This window comes from Caloenas nicobarica, chromosome 2 (genome assembly GCF_036013445.1).
Source record: "Caloenas nicobarica isolate bCalNic1 chromosome 2, bCalNic1.hap1, whole genome shotgun sequence".
Lineage (NCBI taxonomy): Eukaryota > Metazoa > Chordata > Aves > Columbiformes > Columbidae > Caloenas > Caloenas nicobarica.
Genome location: NC_088246.1, coordinates 113,480,815 through 113,504,497, shown reverse-complemented (window position 1 = coordinate 113,504,497; position 23,683 = coordinate 113,480,815). Strand labels below are relative to the sequence as shown.

The 23,683-nt window shown below is 39.9% G+C and overlaps 1 protein-coding gene across 2 annotated transcripts in view; it reads right to left on the bottom strand.

Moving 5' to 3' along the window:
* DLGAP1 (DLG associated protein 1) overlaps positions 1 to 23,683 on the bottom strand; it is a 146,828-nt gene that overhangs the window by 109,140 nt on the left and 14,005 nt on the right. For both annotated transcript variants that reach the window (XM_065627725.1, XM_065627727.1), the window contains exon 2: positions 22,033 to 22,247. In XM_065627725.1, the coding sequence (XP_065483797.1) occupies positions 22,033 to 22,247 (215 nt within the window). The remainder of the gene's footprint in view (positions 1 to 22,032; positions 22,248 to 23,683) is intronic.

Sequence of the window (23,683 nt, the reverse complement as noted above, 5' to 3'; positions counted from 1 at the left end):
CTGTGTGCTGGCCAATTGGCTTGTCACTGGTTTTATGAACAGGGTCAAAGAACTGAATACCTTGAGGTAGAAGTTTGCTGTTGATTTCCATTAGGAAAGCTTTTCCAATAAATAGAAGTTTGCTCAAAAGATGCAAAATTATGCTTAAAACACAGTAAAAAAAAAAAAAACCCCACACAACAAAAACCAGATGCCTTCTGTGTCATAGGCTATCATTGGGCCAAACTCGTATAGAATGAATCCCGATTAAGTAGAACTAATTAAATTTTGGACTATGAGAAAGCAAAAGAAAAAAATGTCTTGAGAGGCCTGCATAATGGTGCCAAACCCAGACAGGGAATGAAAGGGATTTTTAAAAAATTATTATTTAAAATAAGTATCTTTTAATCCCATGAAAAAGAAATGCCCTGAAACATTTATTTGGGTCTGGCAGTGGAGGAATGGAGAACGAGTTCTCATGCCATTCATCATGCTGTTAGTGTCAAGTGCAATGATTCAGATAGACAATAAGGATGTAAAAAATATTTCCGAAGAGTGGATGTTTGTCAGGTTTGAGAATCTTAAAAGGGATTTTGCACCTCATTTTAAAGGAAGAAAGCCTTTGACTCCTGAGAGAGTCAGCTGGCCGCTTGTCCTGTAATACTAGGCATTCCTAAGTATTTCCAAATATTTATTCAAATTTAATGGTCATATTTAGAATTAAAAGATATGCTTTACCGAATCAGCACACTGGTCTTTTCCAATGAAAAATTAAAGCAAAAAAATCCAGCAAGGTCAGATGAAAAAGAGAAAAAGTACCCAAACTCCTTTGTTTGCAGAGGGAAAGGAATAAAGCTAGTTCCTTCCAGAGGACTGATTAATAGTGTGCAGTCTATTCTGTATAAATCACAGACCAACCAACCATTTGTAAATGAGTTAAGAAAAAACTCTCTCCTTTTCAAAACATAATGATAGGATACATGGTAAAGATTAAGATAGCCTTCTGTCCTACTCAGAAGATGAAAATACCTGGATAAATAGCTTCTACCTGGCATTTCAAACCATGGGCAATGGGCTGTGGCTCATGGGTTCAGATTTCAGTGTTGACAGAAATTTGCTCTGTGACCTGGAGGAAAAGTCATATAAACTGTCAGGCTCAGCAAACAGGTATGTTAATACTTCCCTCCAGTACTTCTCAGGTGGCTCTGTGATGCTGAATTAAAGTCAGCAAACAGGATTGAGGTTCTTTGATGGTAGAGAATAGCATCACCATATTTTTGTTATATTACTGGAGGCAAGATGAACAGAATGACTGAAATAATAAACTTCAGCCCCAGAGACAGATACTGTGCATAAAGCAGAACAGCTGGTTAATAAAGAGGAAAGAGTGTTTGGTGTGATGGTCAAAAGGTACTTTAGAAGAAATGCATTTTTCGATTAAAGCCATTTATTGACTATGGATGGTGATTTACGATATCATCTCAAGTCAATGGTTTTGCTGAGGTAAGACAGAACCCATTGAAAAAGAACTCCAGCCTAATATAACTTCAGTGACCTATGGAAATGCTTAATGCCTAAAATGTTAATTTTAAGCAAAGCATACTGAAACCTGTATTACTTTCTCAAGCCTCACAACTCTTATGAGGGGTGCTGCAATTATGCCCTGAAGCTGAATAATTTAATTGAGTCATAGGAGTTAGTATCCTCCTCCTTAGATGACCTCTTCTTTAAATAGCTATTGTACTTACAGCAGCCACATTTACTGCTCAGATTTTTTGTCACCTTGATTAAGAAAACAGCAACATTATGATAATATATTAATCCATTTCTTATTGCCAGGAGCAACAGATCAGAGACTTGTTTGATAGTGTTTGAACACCAGCAGGTCTTTGAGTGCAGGTGGGATGCACAGGGCCGCCTTCAAAGGTCTGCTCGGCCTCCTGGGACTCTGGCTTCTCCTGTGATGGGCCAGGTAAGGGCCAATTTGTCAAGCTACCAAATGTTGTCCCTCCAACTAAGTAGGTACGGGTTGCTGCTAGGCAAAATTAAGTGGAGCATACCAGCTCTGCAACACCTTTACATTTTGCTGAGCTATCCACAAAGGGATGTGTTTAGTGTCAATGACATGAACATGCCTGAGCTGTCCACTGGTTTATGGGCATGTGCTGACACAGCCAGGTAGATGGAGGAAGCACTAATATCCTGCTCATTGTCCCCAGTATTGCACCATGAGCAGACAAACTAAGCTGCCTCAAATTAATCACTTTTTTTTTTTTTTCAGTTCAGCATGTATCAGAGATCAGCTGGGACAAATTACCTGGATTTGGTGTAATGTACTGTGTGGAATCATGGAAATGCAATACAAGTGGGGAGATCTTCTTTATGTGACTGCTACTGGGAATCACGTAATATAATGTAGAGAAAGGACCGGGAAAGCTTGAGAACACAGTAGAGGCCACCTTGAAAAACTGAAATGCTGGTCACGTAACATAGTCACAGATGTGTGCACAGAGGCACCATAGATTACCAAGCAGGCAGGGAGCTGGAGGATGCTGGCCTGAAAAAAGTAAGTCCCCAGTAGCTAAACTAATGGAATAATTCCTCGAGATGTTAATAAAGAGCTCCATTTATTCCCACTGGAGCCAGCCAGCCACTAGAGGGAGGAATAATCTAGTGCTGCCAATGATTGCTATTCATTACGCTTCTGCAATGCATTATGTTTTTCTTAAAGCTTGCAAAACCTTTCCAGTTAAAGGAAAAAACCCCTTGAGTTTTCACAGTTGGTGAAGAAAGCACAAAACCACAAAGTTCAAGGACTCAAGAAACAGAAAGCATATTAAAAAGTGCTGCATATCTGTTATTTCTTAGCATATATTCTGATTTTTACAGTCCAAACGAATTGTGGACCTGATTTCCAATTAATTAGGATTCATAGGGCAATTTGATTTCAGCATATCATTACAAAAATGGCAGGATATAAAGCTTTTTTATGTGCTTTTCATGAATGAAGGTATTTTTCTTAGTGACTAGAAAGGGCAGATCAGCACTGGGGCTGAAAAAGGAATTTTTCTTCTGTACAGAAACTGGCAACTTGCTAAAAATGTTACTTTCACATTCTTTAAGAATAAAGCTATTTGAAAGCAGAAACCAAAGAAAAGCCCAACACAATAAAACACACTCAATGACTGTATTACCAGTCTTGCTCCTTTCACTACAGATAGCTATGCTAAATATCCATTTATAGCAGGAAGGAAGCAATTTGGATAAGTGAAGGCAGGTTTTTGTGTGTACAGCTATTCACTACTCACTAACGAGAAGATATTTAGTAACAGGAAATTTCTAAATAAAATTTAAAAGTTGTTTTTATCTAAAGATAAACAAGTAATTAATTAGATAGGTAATTGCTAGATGTTTAGCAGTTCAAATCTCAGAGTTTTGCTGAAGGTCTGTTAATGGGTAAGTTTGAGCCACTTTTTTTTTTCCCCAGCTTAGACAAATTCTGCTTAAGTTAACAGGCTTTTCCAAACAGGAAAAAAACCCAAGTTTAAACTCAGCAGAAAAAAAATGGATCAATATTCCTTATAAGAAGACTGTGGCAAGCTCATGGATAATCTCCTGTGTTGTGAGTGCACTAAGATCTTGGGATGTAGGTAGAAAACTGCTCCTCCACTAGCTCATGTGGGTTTTACTGTCCCTGGCCGCACCATGCTCTTATTGGGCGATTAGGCTGCCATCAGTATGGGACCATCTATGCTGCTGTCTACCCTCTCCAAAGAAGAGAAATATGGAGACAATAACAGAGACAAATGTTTTTCACAGCCTTCCAAATGGTTTGTCCTCTGAGAATTCACAGGTTTTCCAGGAATAGGCATGCACAGAGCATACAGTGGGAACCCCTTCCACTCAGCAAAACCGTGATTTTCAGCCTGTGTGCTGTATTTGCTTCTCTGTGCAGCACATACCACGGCAGCTCAGGCTCTGAGATATATTAAAATATCTTTTCCCAGTTCTGAAGGCCTTCCCCATGGGGAAGAAAAAACAACAACCTCAAAACATTTTAAGATTCCCTTCTGCTATAGTGTGAAGGGTAACAAATATAAAGAAAATTTATAGAGATGTGAGTGGGAAGTCGTGCATTAGCGTATGCAGGCAGGGCACAGAGGGAAGAGGAGAGGCAGGACTAGCTGAAGGGAAGCATGACTGTCTATCATTTACTCCCTGTGAAAATATATGAAGCACCCCTGGGACATATGTCAGCAATGGGTGTGGGCAGCATGGTGGTAAGAGAGGGAGAGATGTGTCAAGTTATGAGAAAATCATACCTGTGCATTTCCACAGACACAGCAAAATGCAACACAAGCTACTGTTACTCCTAGGAGTAGTGAGCTCCCCTTTGGGCTTTCACACAATGTGAGGAGACCAAATATGTGCAGCAGGTGGAAAGAGAGAAAAGAGCATCTTGGCAGCACGATGCACGTGGGAAGCACAGTTGAAGAGGAACTACAAGAACTAACCCTTTCATCCCTGCCTGAGGTCTTGCCAGCCTCTGCAGCTCTTCCTCCAGCAGGGAAGTATGAGGATGATGTAACTTCTTCCTCACGCTGTGCCTCGCTGCTCGTGTAATACAGTGGGGCTCTTCCCAGGGATCTCGGTGAGCATGAATCATAGAACATAGAATGTCCTGAGTTGGAAGGCACCCACAAGGATCATCAAGTCCAACTCCTATCCCTGCATGGGACAACTGCAAAATTCATACCATATGTCTGAGGGCATTGTCCAATCACTTCTTGAACGCTGTCAGGCTTGGGGCCATGACTACATCCCTAAGGAGCTTGTTCCAGTGCTCCACCACACTTTGGGTGAAGAACCTTTTCCTAATGTCCAACCTGAACCTCCCCTGGCACATTTTCCTGCCATTCCCTCAGGTCCTATAATTGGTCACCAGAGAGATCAGTGCCTAAAATAAGGAAACACTGCAGCAAGCCTTGCTTCAGGAGTAAAAAACAGGACCTAAGAGCAAGGGAGCAATGACTAACAATGACTGCATTAGCATTTCTGCAGCGTCTTTACACAGCTCCATAATTGCTGCGCTAACTTTAATGAATCAATCCTTGTGGCATCCCAACATGCAGGACGTGAGTCTTATTGTCCCTTTTTACCCAAAGCTGAAGATCCATCAATATTCGCAGCTGGGAAGAGGCCTGGCAGGGAGCAGAAGTGTTGGGGCGCCCAGCACTTATCCCTTGGTCCCTGCTGCTGAGGCCACCACCTACCTGCCATGGAGGAACAGCACATAGGTGTGGGGGCCAGAGTCTCGCACCACCCTGCTCCCCTCTGGCAGAAAAAGGGCCACCACACCTGAGAGTCCGGCAATTTCAGTCCTTCATTTTAATCGCTCGACTGATTCTCCCCTTCCCTACAGGAACAATGCGAGCCAGACGCTTTTTCCAGGTGCACCCCTCATGCTCTTTTTAGACCTGAGGAACACTGAGCAGCCAAATCATACCTTAGAGTGCTCCTGAACTATAATTAACCTTAGCGTATCATTTTATGGACGAGAAAGCTGTTAAATTTGCCTGAATTCAAAAGAACTTGGAAGAACAGTGGCAAGATAATGTTTTTAACAAGCAGTTTGATTAATTCATGGCAGAGGTTATCATCCCATTGTGTTGGGTAGGAGGCTGACATTTAAAACTCTGTATATAATTTGTCAGGGGGGAGAAAAAAAACCTCCATAGCTCAGATTTTAAACACTACACTTGAGACTTGTAAACAACCCACTGCAGAATCCAGTGCTGAGGACCCAGATCCAAATTTCACAGTATTCCCAAGGACTTTCAGAGAAACAGCTGACAATAATTTTTCTGTGCTTTATTCCCATTAAGTCTCATGCCTTATGGAAAACACTCAGTGTTGATTTCGAGTATAGTGCATACCTCCCAATGGAGCAGGACGACCTCCCAGTGGGTATCTCAGGGCCATACTGGGGGCAGTGGGTGGCCCAGGGAGTAGGGCAGGGGGTTTACATTCACCTTAGCCCTAACCTGGATAATATCTAACCTTCTCATTCTGGCTGGCTTCAGTGCTGCCCCTGATAGAAGCACGCAGGGAGTAATTGTGAAACATAGGATAGTACAATAAAAACTAAGACTCGACTCAGAAGCAAGCATTTACCTGTTTTTGACTGCAAAAAAGACTAATTTTACCTTTTCTTTCTAGAAATATAAATATTCTATTTGTGAGCAGGGATTAGATTTTTTAAAAATATTGATAATTAAAAATATTTTAAAACAGGCTTGCAAATAAGCATCAAGAAGTTCTAAAATCAGTTTTAAGTATTACTTTACATGCCAATTTTATTTTATCCTCTTCTTTAAAAAACGTTCCTTAAAAATAAAGATTCTTCCTCTATGCATTATTTATTATTGTCTATTATGTACATAATTTGAAAGAGGTATATAAAATGAAGCACATAATCTGAAAACATGTTCAAAATATGAAGAATCTCTCCAACATCAATGTCAAACTACAGCCCTGTTTTTAAAGAGGCAGCTGTTCAGGTGATTCATTGTTTGTATGAACTTCAAATGGATTACTTTATTATTCTTTGGGCTGTCGCCCTTAAGGGAACTAGATACATTAAATAACAAGCTACCATTATGTGGACATACTCATTTGGAGAACAGGGGAAGGAAATATAGTCATAACATACACTTTCAATAGAAAACGAGGGCTTGTCAATCCGCCAGAGGCAAAACACTCAGGCAAGATACCACAGTCATCACAGAGATATAACAAATCTGATTAACTCATCTGGAGAAGGAACAATTAGAGCTGATAGGATAAAGCCTCCTTGGCATTCACGTGTGTTTGCATAGGGATCAGTGCACGAGGGCTGCCTGACCGCTGGTCGATGATGAGGGCACCTCAGCTGCCACGCTGTGGTCATGAGCTACCGTGACAACTTCTGTCTGGAGAACTGGAGCGTGGAGCAAGCCCAGTTGCCCAGGAAATCGCTCCAAAGGTAGCCTGAAGTGTGACTGAGTGCAACTAACCACTGCGTGTACGCTGCAGCCCAGAAGAACAATCATATCCTGGGCTGCATCAAAAGGAACATGGCCAGCAGGTTGAGGGAGGTGATTCTGCCCCTCTGCTCCACTCTGGTGAGACCCCACCTGGAGTTCTGTGTCCAGCTCTGGAGCCCTCAGTACAGGAAAGTCATGGACCTGTTGGAGAGGGCCCAGAGGAGGCCACAAAAATGGTCATAGGGCTGGAACACCTCTCCTATGAGGGCAGGCTGAGAGACTTGGAGTTGTTCAGCCTGGAGAAGAGAAGGCTCCGGGGAGACCTTATTGAGGCCTTTCAGTACTTAAAAGGAGCTTATAAGAGACATGGGGACAGACATTTTAGCAGGGCCTGTTAGGACAGGACAAGGGGTAACGGTTTCAAACTAAAGGAGGTGAGATTTAGGCTAGACCTGAGGCAGAAATTTTTTACACTGAGGGTGGTGAAACACTGGCACAGGTTGCCCAGAGAGGTGGTAGATGCCCCATCCCTGGAGACATCCCAGGCCAGGCTGGACGGGGCTCTGAGCAACCTGATCTGGTTGAAGATGTCCCTGCTCATTGCAGGGGGTTGGACTAGATGAACTTTGAAGGTCTCTTCTAACCCAAACTATTCTATGATCCTACGGCAGCAGCAATGGAGCGCCGAAACGAAGGCAGGCATAGCTGTTTTCCATCACAAGCTGCATGCCTCCCTGCTGGGAAAACGATGCCATGTGAAGAACACAGGAGCGCTAGCAATAGAGCAGCTCTAGTCAGGACTAGAAATATGGGATAAAAGAACTGCAAAAGACTCAAAGTGATGAAATGAGTAACAGGACTACTGAAAAAGGTTAATAATTAAATTCCCACTGATGAAAGTCTTAGCAGGAGGGTGTGTTTGGATCAAGGATATAATAAAAGACAGCAGCAGAGAATGCAACACACTCATTATTTTCAGTGGTGTGAAATTCAATTAAAAAGGAAATAAAGCGGTGGAGAGGTGGAAATACAGAAATAGTTGGTAGTCAGAAGGTCATTATGTCACTGAGTGAAGGAACATTGAGTCTAGATGTGATATTCTTCATGCAAATTTTGGCTCTTTTAATGGAGAAAGGATGCTTAGCTAACTACTGAGGATTATTACTTAGGAATATTAAGGAATCGCTTAAAAACGAAAAAGAGAGAGAAGATAGAAAGGGACATAGTGCTGACATTCATTCCAACCACTGTCAATCTAACATCTGATTTGAATAAGACATCATCCACTCCCTCTCAATTCAAATTTGTTCATCACAGGTAAACAGCAAGTAATTTGTGCCCAAAATCAAATGATGTCTAAATGGGAGGTGGGGGGAAGGAATAGACAGAGAGTTACTGCTATGCCAGAAATGACATTCTACCCAACAGTAAATGACTGAACAACTGCAGTGTCACAGCCTGACTCACCAGCATTTCAAACAAGTCTGAGCAACAAATTTCTGCCAAAGCCCTGTTGTCTCACAGCTCTTACAGTCACATGACTGACATGAGTCCAACACATCCTGCACCAGCCTGAAATCCATGCCTAGACATTTAGATTGGACCCTTCTGACTAGACGGTGCCAACGTTTCTGAGATTTCTAACATTTTTGACTGCAACTTCAGGATGGTTGAATGACATGTTGGCTACATCCTACCAGAATAAGGAAAAAAGACCTTCAGAAATTCAGAAATTGCCCCCTCCTGAAATTCCAGCTCTTATAAATATAATTTCAATCACCTCTTCATAAATATTATGAGATGAAGTCATGACTCAGTCGATGTCGTCATTGACACTATTTCACCCAGAGTGGTTGTCAGCTTTCTGCTTTATGTGTGTACCCTTGGTTTTGAGATTTATGCAAAGTTCAGACCATTTATTTCTCTAAATGTGATAAAAGCAAAGTTGCAGTTTTAAGTTTTGTAAAACAAAGAGTAAAAGTAATAAATGAAGTTAAAACCTTGTATTATAGAGTCATAGAATCACAGAATCATTTTGGTTTGGAAGAGACCCCCAGGATCATCGAGTCCAACCATAACCTAACCTAAATCTAGCACTAAACCATGTCCCTAAGAACCTCGTCTAAATGCCTTTTAAACATCTCCAGTGATGGTGACTCTACCACTTATTTTGCGTTCTAGTAAATTTTCCAATTTTTGTTACACAGACAGTAATAAAGATTGATTATTAAAAGAGAAAGTTTTAAGAAACTTCTACATTATGCGTACTTTGGCGTGATAAAGTCATACATAATAACTGTAAACATTTTTAGGACTAGTCCAATGAGTACTACCTTGCAAAAGAAGTTTTTCAAGTTTCCTTTCAAGTGTAGAGCAATGAAGGCTTATTGAGGACAAATATGCAATAGTAATTGTCAGATGTAAACCAGGAGAGATGTATATACTAGTTCTGAAAGCTCTTGAGCTTGCCTTCAGGATGATACATCACTGTCATACTGCAGAGCCACACAGACACAACCCAAGCATGGCTGCCACCCTGACGTCACTTAAATAAGGGGAAGGATTTGGGTGCTCTGGATGTGGCTGCTGGTATTCGGGGATGACAAAGCCAGTTAGTGCTTTCTGCAGTCCCTGGGCTTGCTGCAGCCAAAGCTGTCGGGCAGCTGGGGTGCAGGCTGGTCAGGTAGCATGGCTTTTCTGGAGGGGAATGGGAAATTGCCATGCAACTCAGCTGCAGGTGCAACCACAGAAGTCTCTCACAGGAACTCGGTAGCTGCTGCAAAGGTGCTTCCAGCAAAAATATCGTTTTCACACCAGCAAATAACACAAGCAGTGATCGCATGGTAGTTCTCTATCCTTGTGGTGTACAATGAATAAGAAAGCAAGAACAATGTAAGAAAGCCTTCAAGGATTTTCCCTAATTTCTCCCCTTCGGAAAACATTTATAACTTTGTTAGGCGGAGAAGAAACTTCAAAAAGTCAAGTCTCTTCAGATGAACTTTCATTCACGTGTGTCACTGGGAGCAGAGCGGTATTTGATGCTGCCCTCCTTCAGCGCCCCAGCTACCAGGGTCCACACACTTTCTTTGCTGCCTCCTGCCTCTGACCTGCACCCCACACTGCACCCAAACCAGCAGAGAATTACTAATATAAGCTGAAAGCTACTCCATTTTAGCAGTAGTACAAAACCAAGAAAACACAAGAAACAAATGACCGAGCATCAACATGACTTAGATATTAATAGTATCTTTTATTTGTAAGGGCCAAACAATTACTCACTTTCATGTCTCTCTCAACCTAACATGATGTGAATTAACAGAAGATCCCAAAGCATGTCTGCAGAAACACTGTCTTGTGATTTCACATTAAAACTAAAGTAAAATACACTATTTTAACTCGACCCATTTTTAGTATAAAGGGGCCCCATTATTTCACAGTGACAGAATATTACACTTCTAGCTGATAAGAACAGAAAATTATTATGAATAATTAACTTCATTATTGCCTGTTTGCTCGTGTTGTTATGTTGCACATTAAGGACTTCAGACTGAATTTTGTGCAAACACACATCTGTTTTTGTGCCTATGAATTTTCTGCATGGCAGATTTAATACATCAGCTGAGGTCCCCTTAGCAAGCCATACAAGATCGCATACAGAGAGTCAAGCTCAGTATGGTTGGCAGCAGTCAGAACATAATTTCAAAACACTAGCAATGAAATGACATTCAAAATACATGAAAAAATCATGCAGCACTGCTGTGGATGGCATTTCTATATTTACTATCCAATAGCAAGACTTCAGGAATAATTCGGTCCTGATGAGAGTTTTATATTTAAAAAAATAAGTTATGAAAAGGAAGTAAGAACAGTGATAGTAGGTATATTAAATATCCTGAGAAAGACAGGAAGAGATTCGTAAAAGATAGGTCTGGATGGGTCTTCAGGAGGTCATTTGGTCTCTTGTCCTATCCTAAAGCAGGATCAGCAATACCTAAATTGGTCCTGACAGACATTTTCTACCCTTTTCTTGAAAACATCCAGTGAAGTGGTTTCTCTTGGCAATCCACTCCCACGCTTAACTATCATTACCATTAAGAAAATTTTCCTAACATATATCTTGTGTACATCCTTGCAGTCTAAGGCTGTATTTCTTCTCCTGTCCCCACCGGACATTATTAACTTCCTTTTTGAGACAGCCTTTTAAGTAGGTGGGCAGAAGTAGGGCTAAAAATAAGCAAGACCAGTTTTGCACATAAACATGCAGGTTGGTTGTGTAAAAACTATACCCTTAAAGAGATAGCTGAAAAACACATCTTGGTTCAGTGCTTATAGTTGCGTCTCTTAAAGAAAGTCCTAGAAATGCCCTTACAAATAAAGTACAGTGATAGACCTTGCTTTTTAAAACAGACAATGGGGTGAACCTGAATTCACCAAAATAATTTGTTCTAAAATGAGTAAGGATTTAACTGAGAGAAGCTAAAAAATTGGCAGTCCTCACTTCGATCTCTAGCTATGTCTAAAATAAAGTTAAATCTTGTGTAAAGTTGAGTCCACAGACTAGATACAGGATGAGGATTTTCATTTCTGCAAGTAAGGCAATCATCTAAATGAAGTTGCAGCTTTTCTTTAACAAATTATTGACTTCCAAAACTCTACCCCAGTCTTGCCAAAAGATCATACTTTGCTTAAGCTGCATGGGCCTCTTTGAAAGCTGTGATGCAGGGGTCTGTGAGAAAGAGGCACTTTCCAATGACTCACAATACTCAGAAAAGCTTTCTGGTGAATGCCAACGGGGAGCTGGTGTCAGACATCAGAACCCTGAAGAAGGTGAAACCCAGACGTTGCCAACTCTTTCCCACATGGCCAGCTTGAAGAAAAAAGACCAAGAAGTTTAGCCCCTATGATTTTGGAAGGGACAGAAGCAGAATACTTTTCCTGATATACTACTCTGAAATTATTTCCTGCAATGTCTTTGAGCTAAGGATGAGAAAGATCAAATGAAAAAGTGAAAGGCATCACAGAATAGTGAAAAAATTGAGTGTAATAGTTGGACCAAGCACTGTTGCAACCCCAGGAGTTCATAGATGGGATTTTAATGACTCCAGACAAACCCCACAAAAAGTGTCTCATTAGGAATCCAAAGAGCCATGGTCCAGTGTATATGGCTGGAAACAGGGTCGACATTTTTGTAGTACTGAACAAAGAAAACCAGCAACCAGAAAAAGAAACACCTCAGATGACAGCAATATATCTGTTCTGCACAAATAGAGAAGGTAGGGAGGAAGTGTCACTAAATAATGGCATAATCTTGACAAATGTTACAGGCTTGGAAGAACTCAGCTTCATATGTTTGCTCTTCTCCTGAGATTGAGACATACAGCTAACAGCAAGTTCACATTGAATTTCCACATAGTATCACTGAATTACCAATTTCCTTTTTTTTTTTTTTTGTAACAGTATATTTCCTCAGAGGAAATAGGTGAGCATTTTGTCAACATCTTTGGAAAAATACTTAAAAAAAAAAAAAAAAGGAAAACCAGGTCTATTTTAACTCTTTACAAGAGAAATGTGAAATTGTCTCGTTTTTTAAATCAAACACTTCCCCCCATATTTTAAATTACTCTAACTATTTTAACTGTAATTTACTTTATTACTCATTTAATTTCTTATTATGGTGGCTGTGGATAGCTGTTATTTTGTAAGATTATGGTTGGAACAAATCAAACAGCTGGTCAAGAAAGAATGTGAGAAGAAGATGAGAAATGGAACAGAAGAAAAGACGACAGTGTCTCTCAAGGCTGACACATCATTTTTATGAATAAGGCTGGATGGGAAAGCCAGAGATAACACTACAGGAAAAGCACCTCATCTACCAGCTTCTGGAGCAGGAGATGTGGTTCATATTTGTTATAGTTATCACTAAATATTTGTAACATTTTCCCCTAGCACTTGGCTTAGAAAAGCAGGCTGCAAAACTTGAATGGGAATCTGGACTTGAGAAAGAGCTTGAGAGCACTTCACTCTTATTTCAGCTACTCTTCAGGCAGGTGGGACTGTTACATGATGGTCCCAGGAAAGGTTATGCATGCCATTTCTCTACAACTAAAAGAACAGCATAAAAATGGTTATCCAAATATTTACCGGAATTTACTTTAATGTATTCATTATTTAAATTTGTTGGATAATAGTTTTCTTTTTAACACGTGGATTATAATAATCACATGGAAAATATTCTATACTAGCATTGAAACTGAAGTGCTTGGTATTAATTTTTCAGGTAAGACACACACTACATGTTACATTCCCTAATTTGAACAAACGTTTGTATTGTAAATAGTTGCACACAAATCTTTCATATGCATGCACAAACATGCTCTTCGGATTTTCTGGTAGCTTGTTTGAATATTCCCTGCAAGGAAATTCAAATCTAGCAGGAGAAAGGTGAATTTTATTCATTTAAAAAAGCCCACCTGATATTCATGCAAATGATTTGACAGTATTTCCCCAGTATTCCCTGCAGCCTGGAGAGTCATGATGATGGTAAAAAAGTGACTGCATCAGCCTCCTGACAGGAAATAGTTGAGGCAGTAGTTAAATAAACTGTTTGTGTCTCTTTATAAGAGATGTAGCTCTGACTTACAAAAATAATTGCCAAAATTCCTATTTGGCAGATGCACTAAAAGTGTAAGTGAAAATTAATGGCCACTGTGACTTATTAAACTACACCTCTGTAAGTCCAGGATTGGGGCATAGGGAGAAAGTGCAGGTGAGCACCCTTTGCCTGGGCACTACCTGGTGTGATGTGAAGAAACAACTTCAGATTCCACAACTACTGGCCTATAACTTTCATAAATCCTAAAAAATTACTAGCAAAGTTAAAGGTGCTTTTTTTTTTGTATGATGTTTATTCTTAGGTTAGTCAATTGTAACTGTTTCATGGGCTCTAATTTCAGTTAAGTAAAGGTAAAAAGTACACGCAACAACTGTAGTATAGGTCACAACTTATAATACAATAAAATTCTGACTTCCCAGAGAAACAAGAAATAACAGTATTTATACAAACATGATAATTGTGATGTAACAGGGCATAAGGGCAAATGGACTTAGGTGTGGATTGACGTGAGGGTAGGTTTTATGACGGGATAAGGAATGTCTGCTAGCAGTGAGACTCTAATGGCTTACTGGTGACAGGGCATCTCAATTTCTTTGCAGCATAAACTGGGGAGGATCATCACAGATGTAGAAAGGAGGAGGAATGCCCATCCTACCTGGAGAAAAGGAGGCTGAGGGGAGACCTTCTCACTCCCTACAACTACCTGAAAGGAGGTTGTAGCATGGAGGGTGTTGGTCCCTTCTCCCAAGTAGCAAGTGATAGGACAAGAGGAAATGGTCTCGAGTAGCACCAGGGAAGGTTCAGATTGGATATTAGGAAAAAATTCTTCATGGAAAGGGTTGTGAAGCATTGGAACAGGCTGCCCAGGGAGGTGGCTAAGTCACCATCCCTGGAGGTTTTTAAGAGATGTATAGATGAGGTTCTTAGGGACATGCTTTAGTGCTAGAGTTAGGTTATGGTTGGACTCGACGATCTTAAGGGTCTCTTCCAACCAAAATGATTCTATGATTCTACCTACACACTATGCAGTGAACTGTTGGAATGCCCTGTCTCCACAGAGAATGCTACAGTGAGATGAGTGGGCTCATTTCTGTGCCATAAAGGCATACATGTTTTTGTGTGACCGGACACAAAGCCCAAAAGGGCAGCTGCCATAGGACATAAGCTTTTTCATATGCCCATCACTATATTCACTGACCAAAAGTGCTTTATATATCCATCAGTGGAAAGTTACAACTGTTTGTTAAAAGCTTCAAGCTCTAAGTTCCTTAAATAAATCAATATCCTGTATCATGTACACCAAATAGATGTCAGCTGCCATAAAGAAATCATTGGCTCCAAAGGTATTCCCACCTACTACCTCAAAATAAATATATTTTTCATTGTTTTGCCTTTCAAATTTTCTTTTGACTTATAAATTATTCACTGAACTTAATCATACCTGACACATGAACCTGAAAAGTGAGAAACCCATCCAACAGCTTCTCCATAGCTTTCAGAGAAAAGAGAGAAAAGATTGCAATAATATGAATAAAAAGCTAGACAATTTCTCATGCCTCAATGACTGCAGTCTGGGAAATTTAGTACCTAGGCCAATAATAGTTCCAAAATATTATTCCTTTGGCTACACATCCAGAGCTTATGGAGATGCTCCAGTTTCTTTCGCGGGAAATCCAAAAAACTCCCTCTTCAAGCAAACAAACGAAACACACATTAAGGAAGATGGAAGCAATTCTTTCAGCAGCTAAAGGTTTGATGAAAATGAAAGAGACTGCAACAAGAAACAATGAAATACACTGTATTGGAAACATACTGTAAAACACTGATAAAAGATTAATCAGACTTATTCCTTTTGTACTAATGAGGAAAGTAATTTTTTCCTAATTGGAAGTCACTCAACAAGAAAGAAAATTAACAAGCTTCCCTGCATGTGTCTAAAAATATTCACCATAAGGAAGACGAGATATTGCATCACCCTATCTGTGATCTGGGTCAGTGAAGTTAATGGGACATTTTCATTAATTTTAGCAGAATGAGAACATCACCTCCGTTTCAAAAAAAAAAAAAACCCAAACAAAAAACCAAACATGCTTTTGTTTATATGACACCCTTTTCCTTTTTTCTGGAGATATTATGGAGCATGTTATAGTAATATAGAAACACCTTAAAGTAAATAGGACCTCATTCCTAAGACCAAGATGGTTTTCATACCTAAGGATATAGGCTATGCTACATGCCGAAGTGCAGTGTAGGGACATCAGCTTCAGTTTGCTCAAATTCCAGAACAGCCCAGCCAGTGTGTCAGGCTACAATTATCCTTACACTCCTTATCATTTCCCTCAGTACATACACTTCCCCAGAGCAGCATTTTAGAAAAGCTGAGAAAGTGGGAGAACCATCTCCAGAGTTTATATTGTTCCATAGTTTTCTGAGAGATGTGTATTTCAGTCTGAGAAGCCATGAAGATATCTATGTACATAAATGCATATATTGCATCACTATAGGAAAATCAAAGTTATAAAGACCTCCAGCTTTGCATATAACATTTAACAACATCTTTGCCATGTGACATTTAATTTGCTGTGTCTTTACTATAAAAAGCTTATGGATCTTTGCTCGTCCTTTCATTCACATCAGTCCCAGCACCATGTTTGAAAACAGACATTGAGAAGTGTGCCCATGTGAACCTCATGAGGTTCAGCAAGGCCAAGTGCGAGGTTCAGCAACGCCAAGTGCAAGGTCCTGCAATTTGGTCAGGGCAATCCCTGGTACCAATGCAGGCTGGGGGTTGAAAGGATTGGGAGCAGTCCTGCCAAGAAGGACTTCGGGATAAAAAGCTGGACATGACCCGGCAATCTGTGCTCACAGCTGAGAAGGCCAACAGTATCCTGGGTGGCATCAAAAGAAGCGTGGCCAGCAGGCTGAGGGAGGTGATACTGCCCCTCTGCTCTGGAGAGAACCCTCCAGGAGTACTGCACCCAGCTCTGGGGTCCCCTACATAAGAAGGACATGGACCTGTTGGAGAGGGTCCAGAGGACCAAGCCTTTCAGTACTTGAAGGGAGCTTATAAGAGAGATGGGGACAGACATTTTAGCAGGGCCTGTTATGACAGGACAAGGGCAATGGTTTTAAACTCAAAGAGGGGAGATTCAGGCCAGACATGAGGAAGAAATTTTTTACAGTGAGGGTGGTGAAACACTGGCACAAGTTGCCCAGAGAAGTGGTAGATGCCCCATCCCTGGAGACATTCAAGGCCAGGCTGGATGGGGCTCTGAGCAACCTGATCTAGTTGAAGATGTCCCTGCTCATTGCAGAGGGGTTAGACTAGATGAACTTTGAAGATCCTTTCCAACTCAGACTATTTTATGATTCTATGATTATGTAATTTCACCTTTAATTCACTCCGTGCAGAAGATACACTTTACCTTTCCGTCAGTCTATATGGATGTGCCAATGGTGTGCATATCAGCTTCCTCCTGATTGTCACAAATCACCACCAGACAAAACTATTTGGGAACTTGGAAGATTATAAAACTATTGTGATTGTAATTTCTTTGACAAGGATTAGGGGCTTTTTGATCTGAAACATGTACTATGTACAGAAGGGTGGTTGGATTTTTTTTTGCAAATCGTCGTAGCAGAGCTGGTCCTGCAACTCTGTCAAGGTTTGATTTGTAATATAGGTTGACCCCAGCTTGAAAACTTGTATTCCAGGAACTGGCCTGATCAGTTCTAAGACAGGTGATGAAAAAGTTTGAATTCAGGATGTGTAAATCAGATCTATCTCTTCTTGCTTTTGTCAGTCTTACTAAGTTTGCTATCATATTCTGCCTCTTAATTAAGCTTGATCATTTACTGTGATTTTATAGGATGTTATGAAAAATAGCACAGAGGTTTTCAAAACAATTGTGTCTCGGTTTGACGTTATGTCCTAAACCAGATTCTGGTAAACATACAAGCAGAAAGTACTTACGCTTTTTGTATTAACACATAAAATATGTAAGCCTGGGTATACACAAATATATATGCACGTATTTTGAAATATTATTTTTGGAATGCCTCTGATAAGCCTTGAAGTTGGGAATTGGTTCAGTTATTCTAAGTGTCATTCATCTATGCAGTAAGTCATAGGAACAGATGCAACTACGATGGAAGTTACACAGATGAATTCTGTACCATTGGGAAAAAAAAGAGAAAAGCCTTATGCTTTTTGCTTATATGCTCACATACCCTTTTCATCATCAGTGGTGTAACTTGGTGGCCATTAAACAGCGCTTGTGGTGTTTAGAAGTGTGTTTCTCAAAGTCACAGCTGACTGGAAAAACATGACATGTTCACTAAAATACCTTGAAAATAAAGATTTGTTAAGAAAAAACTCTTTTGTCCTCTTCTTTCTGTCCTCCTTGCATGAGTTCTACCAAAACATCTCCAAAGTATCATGACCACTGAAATAGTCAATACACTGGTGATCAGTGGGTACAACTTTCAGAACAGTTTGTATGATCAAATGATGGGTTCAAAAGAACAATTCTGCAAAGGTATATAACCTCAAATCCATGCAAAATACCCACAAATGGATTTCCATTAAGCGCTGTAAGATTTTAGAAAAACTTAAAAAGGAGTGCAGAATACTCAAGTGGCTGAAGATCCCACAGTAGCAGCAATGTTGAGTTAGGAAGCAGAATCTGAACCCATATTTTAAGCAGTGAGTGTGCATGCAATGGAGAAGAGGAAAGTGTTGGAATGAAGTAGAAAAACTATTGTAACAGGACCCATCTCTTAGATCTCCTGTCCTCAACAGAGTTTTCCAGTTCCTTCCATGTTCCTCATCTTTTAGGGTTGGAAAGTGCTGCCATCAAGTTGCACCTTGTGCTGACTCACCAGCTACTTTGCCCATAGTCCTTCAACTGATCCTAAGGGGTGGCTGCAGATCTTTCTCTGCCTTATCCAACTACAGATCTTCATAAAGTTTTCTGGAACTTTATATCTTTCAGACTTTGGTCTCTCTAGAAAACTTGGTTAAAGCTGGCCAATGGATTCAAAAGTTACTGGGAGGTGGAGGTGAAAGGTTGGCATGTGAACAAACTATATAATTGCATACCTTTTTTCCAACAAAAACCAGGCTAAGCGTAACCAAGGTACATATAGATAGTGAAGGAATAAGTTTGTTTGTTTGGTGGTTTGTTTTTTTTTTTCCCCCCAGCTGAATCAGTTTATCTAGACTGTGAAAGATTAAACACCAAGAGGATACTGCCAGCGAAGACAGAGAGAAAAAGCTGCTTACTTCCTGGTAGGATAATGAGAGTGCAGCAGCGGAGGTGTGCATTTCAAGAGCACAGCAAGCTGTGCTTTATTCAGAATGGTACCACAGCATTTGACACATGTGCTGTAACCACATGGAAACCATGGCATGGGAGGAATATTGTAGGAGGGAGATTGCAAGGTATAGTAAGAAAAAAAAACCTCAGCAAAACCAGGAAAAAAATTGTATTACATAAAGGAGACATGACACAGTTATGTTTTTCAACAGTTGTTCCTTATATAAAAAGAAACATTGGTAATAATGAAAACCCTTTCTTAGAAGAGTAGGCGCATGAGCAAAAGTAGGTAGGTAGGTGGGAGGAAGAGCGTGGGTTTGAGACCAATATTAGACTTAAAGTACTCAATGATGAAAAGTCCCACAAGATTAAAAATCCCTTCAAAAACAACAGTGAAAGCAAAAGGGAAAATGTTTTTAAGTTATTTGCTCTGCCAAAGATGAAAGTGAAGCCAACTAGAGACTGCATACAAAAAATAGAGGAAGAGAGTAACAGAGAGAAGTGCAGAAGATCACTGACAATTACCACTGTAGAAACACCACTTTTACAAGGTGCCTTGTTCTTCACTGACAGAAAAAAACCCCATAATTAAAGGAATGAAATACCACTCAGCTTTAAGGTGTTAATAATGTCCTGCAAGGTCAGCTAGAAAGTCGACCAGTGTCAGTAAAAGGCTGCCTGCTGACTAAAGTGGCTCTTGGCCAATTTCCATAAAGCTCAAATTCAGGTGCAAACTGAACTCAGGTCAACAGTAAGCCAAGGAAATAACTCGTTATCACACATTACGGAATTGCTTGATGACCTACATTCAGTGTGTTAGGGGCTCTAATTTAGTCTCTGGCTGACAGGCCAGCAAAACTCTATCACACCTCTTGAAGTAATCATGGTAGCCCTGGGATGAACAAGCAATGTCATGGTCAAGGTCAAGTCATGCTACTAAAAAAAGTATGAAGAAGTCTGCAAAAAAGGCCTAGCTTAACAGAAGACTTCAATTCCCAGAGCAAGCACTTGGTTAGTTCTCACAAGAAACCCTACTCAAATTATCATGTTCAGCAGAAAGGAATAAAAACAACACATAATTATGTATTATATAGTTTGTCTCTGAAAGTGAAAAGGTTTCCCAGAAAATTTCTATGAAGTATCATCACAGACTAAAGAAAGAATTCTACTTCATCCCAATTTATGCTGAAAGTCATTGAAAAATAAAAGTTATTTCATATTTTGTCCTCTTTTTTTTGTTTTTCTACCATTTACCACTTTCCTCTTCTACCCTGTGATTTACATCCTACTTCTGCATAGCTCCTAAACTTACATGAATTTTACAGTGCAGCTTAAAATTCAGCACATTCCTAAAAGCTTCTGCAAATAAGAAGGGTCTAAAAATCACATGTGAAATGAAATATTTTGTACAAGCACTTTTCTGAATTACGATGACTTCAAAGCTAAACCCAAAAGGTTCTGCTACCTAGCCCTTCTGATAGAACATCCTCTGTGGGTGACATGCAGGACTTTTTACTTTTAATAATTCCATATTCTTTTGCAAATCTCATACCTACAGAGAACGGAAATGACCAAGAGCAAATACACCCACTGTGATGCATTGTACTTCACAAATATATGATGAAACTATGGAACATATGTTTCTAAAGTCTCAGAAAGAATGAGCTCCATGCCTGATAGTGTGTCACCTAAAGCACGGCTTTATGGAGCTTGTGGTGGTACATAACATTTATGTTCACTTTTCCAGGTGACTCCGCACAGGTTATCATATGTGATCTCAGAGGAGTGTCGGCTCAGGATAGTGTGTGGTAAAGTCTGCTGGATGATGAGAGGAATCACTGCATCCTCTGAGCAAGCGCCAGCTTATGGAAATCCCCACAGAAAACGAGACTGCTTTCTCCTTTGGACACTGATGGGAAGACAGAGCAGAAGCATTTCCTGGCTTCCCATGAGACAAAGTCAGGCAGGCTGCTATGGGGAGCTGCAATAAGCATGTTTTTGTTTTCTGGTCTGTTCATCATTAATGTCAAGAGCACGACATTCTTAACAAGGAGCAAATGTTTCTTCCTAAAATCTATTTCTCAGATAAGGTCTCTCGGAAAAAATGGGATAGAGGAGTACAAGGAAGAAGAAAAATTAATGAGGAAAATGCAGAAGGAGTCTTTTGTCACTAATCATGGATACAGCTCTTTTTTTTTTTTTCCCATTTTAAAGCTACAGCCTTAGGCAAGTTATACTGAAATGAGGCTATTTTTGGTTCGGTGAACTATGATTCACTATTATAGCTACAAATTTTGCAGAAGACAGACAGAAACTACTGTTGATTTAAATCCACACTATTTTCTTTTATGGATAGAATTTATTTTCTTGCTTTAGGGGAGCTCTCAATTTTAGAATAATTTTAAATAAAACATTAATACCATAATTGTCCATTTGTGCAATTTTCATGAGAACTTGTGTGGCTCTTTTAAAAGGCCCAAATGAAAGAAAAACACGAAGTGACATTAAAACCCCATAAATTCATCATTCCTCTTGACTAAAACTTTCATAAATGATTAAAAAAAATTAGTTTTGGGTATATTTCTCCACAAAATACAGTGCAATTCTGAATAAACTAAAGAGTGGAAACCATGGATTTATCTATTTTCAGACAGCCATTGTTCTTTTTAATTAAATGTCAGATGCTCTCTGATGAGTTGCAAAGACCACCTTAAGGCTAATTTCACATGTTGAGGATATATAAATATGCAATTATGTAAAGCTTTAGCAGGCCAAAGCTATAATTCAGCAAAGTATTTAAAGAACAGACCTATTGTATAATACACACCTGAATACTCACTTAACAGTAACAGGTTGAAACACTTTGCAAATTCAAAGTACAGTCCCTTTTCAGAATAACATTGAAATACATTCCCAAATGTACTCTTGTTCAGACAAAAAAAAAAAAAAAAAAACAACAAAAAAAAGCATGACTGAACACACTCGTTTAAAAACTTTCCTTAACAGGTACATAGAAGCAAAGAGTAGAAACAAAAAGGAACAGAAACAGTATGTCTTAATGGAGAGCTCTATATGATGAAATAAAATATGGACTTACTTGAGTGTGGTGAGCTCAGTAAGGGATGGCTGGGTGGCCTTGAGATAGCTCTCTCTCCGTGCAGCAATCTTTGGAGATGGCTTCGGACTTGTGTCTGAGTCTCCACTGTCATCATCCCCCATGGCTTTGATGTAACTGCCACTACGCATTCGTCGGCAGGGAATCTCATCATCTTTCCCTCGTGGTGTGTACCCAGTCCATTCATCTTGAGGAACCTGAAGTGATAAATACAATTCTCGTATTAGTACACTCTCCCCTGATGTAATCGCACAGCAAGATTTGACTGTGCTAAGCCACAACAGAGCCACAGCAAAAGTTCTTGTGGCCAAGAGCCCGCCCTCAATCCCATTTGACCATGGGTTGCTCTTTGCAGGGGAGGCCCACTTCTCACCCTGCGTTGTCACAAGCACTTCTGGTGTTGTTTGTTATTTTCCACTACTTATCTGGGAAGTTTCTAGTAAACATGCTGATATAGGAGCCTCAGGTAGGTCTAATACTGGGCTAGATATTTTTTTTTTTAGTTTTCATTCAAAGCATTTATGAACGAGATCAGGGTATTTTTAGTTCAGCCCCACACATGGAACACCTTGGGGGAGGCACAAAAGATGAAATACAAATCCCTGTATCACGATCTTTTCAGACAGAGTGCACATAGCTACACTCACCAGGATGATTTTGGTTCAAGATACGTTTCAAATTAGCAGAGCTATGTACTAATCATCACAAAAGTAGTTTCGCAAGTATGAAATTATAGGGCTATTGCTTCTATAGCATAATTAGTGTGACTGAACACCTGTCAGCTTGCAGGGATCCTCCTTTTGAATTATGTTAGTCTGAGTCATACAACTCTATTCCTTTCCTTTTCTCCCTATTAATGTGCATAATTTCTCTTGATCTGAAGTAAGTGCTGTCCATTCTTTGCATTGGAAATATGGAACACTGGGAATGGGAATTCACAAGATTTTGGGACACAGCAGAGGACAGTCCAAGACCGCAGTCCTCTTTCTCACAAACCTCTCCTCTCCTCTCCTCTCCTCTCCTCTCCTCTCCTCTCCTCTCCTGGCTTAAACATATTTTGTGTTAGATTTAAAAGTAGTTGTGAATTTTTAGTTTTCTACTTTTCTGATTATTCTTATTGAATCAACTGTATAAAACAAGATATAGCTACAATGCTCAGAAACCCTTACAAGCCATATTAAATAAGGAGTGTCAAATCTGGGTTGCTAAAATTTGTCCTGCAGCTTACTAATACTAGCATCTACCAGGATAATCACTGAGCGTTTCTTCTACTGGAAGTTTGCTCTTCAACAACATTTCATTTCTGCTGAGTATCTTGTGTATCCATTGCTTCCCAAACTTCAGCCAGAGCATTTACATGCCAGCTTGTTTAGACAACCACAACTGGAACACTGGACTGTTTGCTAACAGCTTAGCTCTTGATTCCCACTACAAACATAAGCCTAAGTCCAGAAGCTGAAAGGCCTTTCAAATGTTACTGTTGATGTATGTCAAATTTTTGTGGTATTTTATCAATCTATGCTGCTGTAAAGTGCAATTCAAAAACCACTGTGCTACACAAAGGAACAACGATATTTAATGGTCCTCAGCATACATGGGCTTATTATTAATGATAATTAAATAACCCAACTAT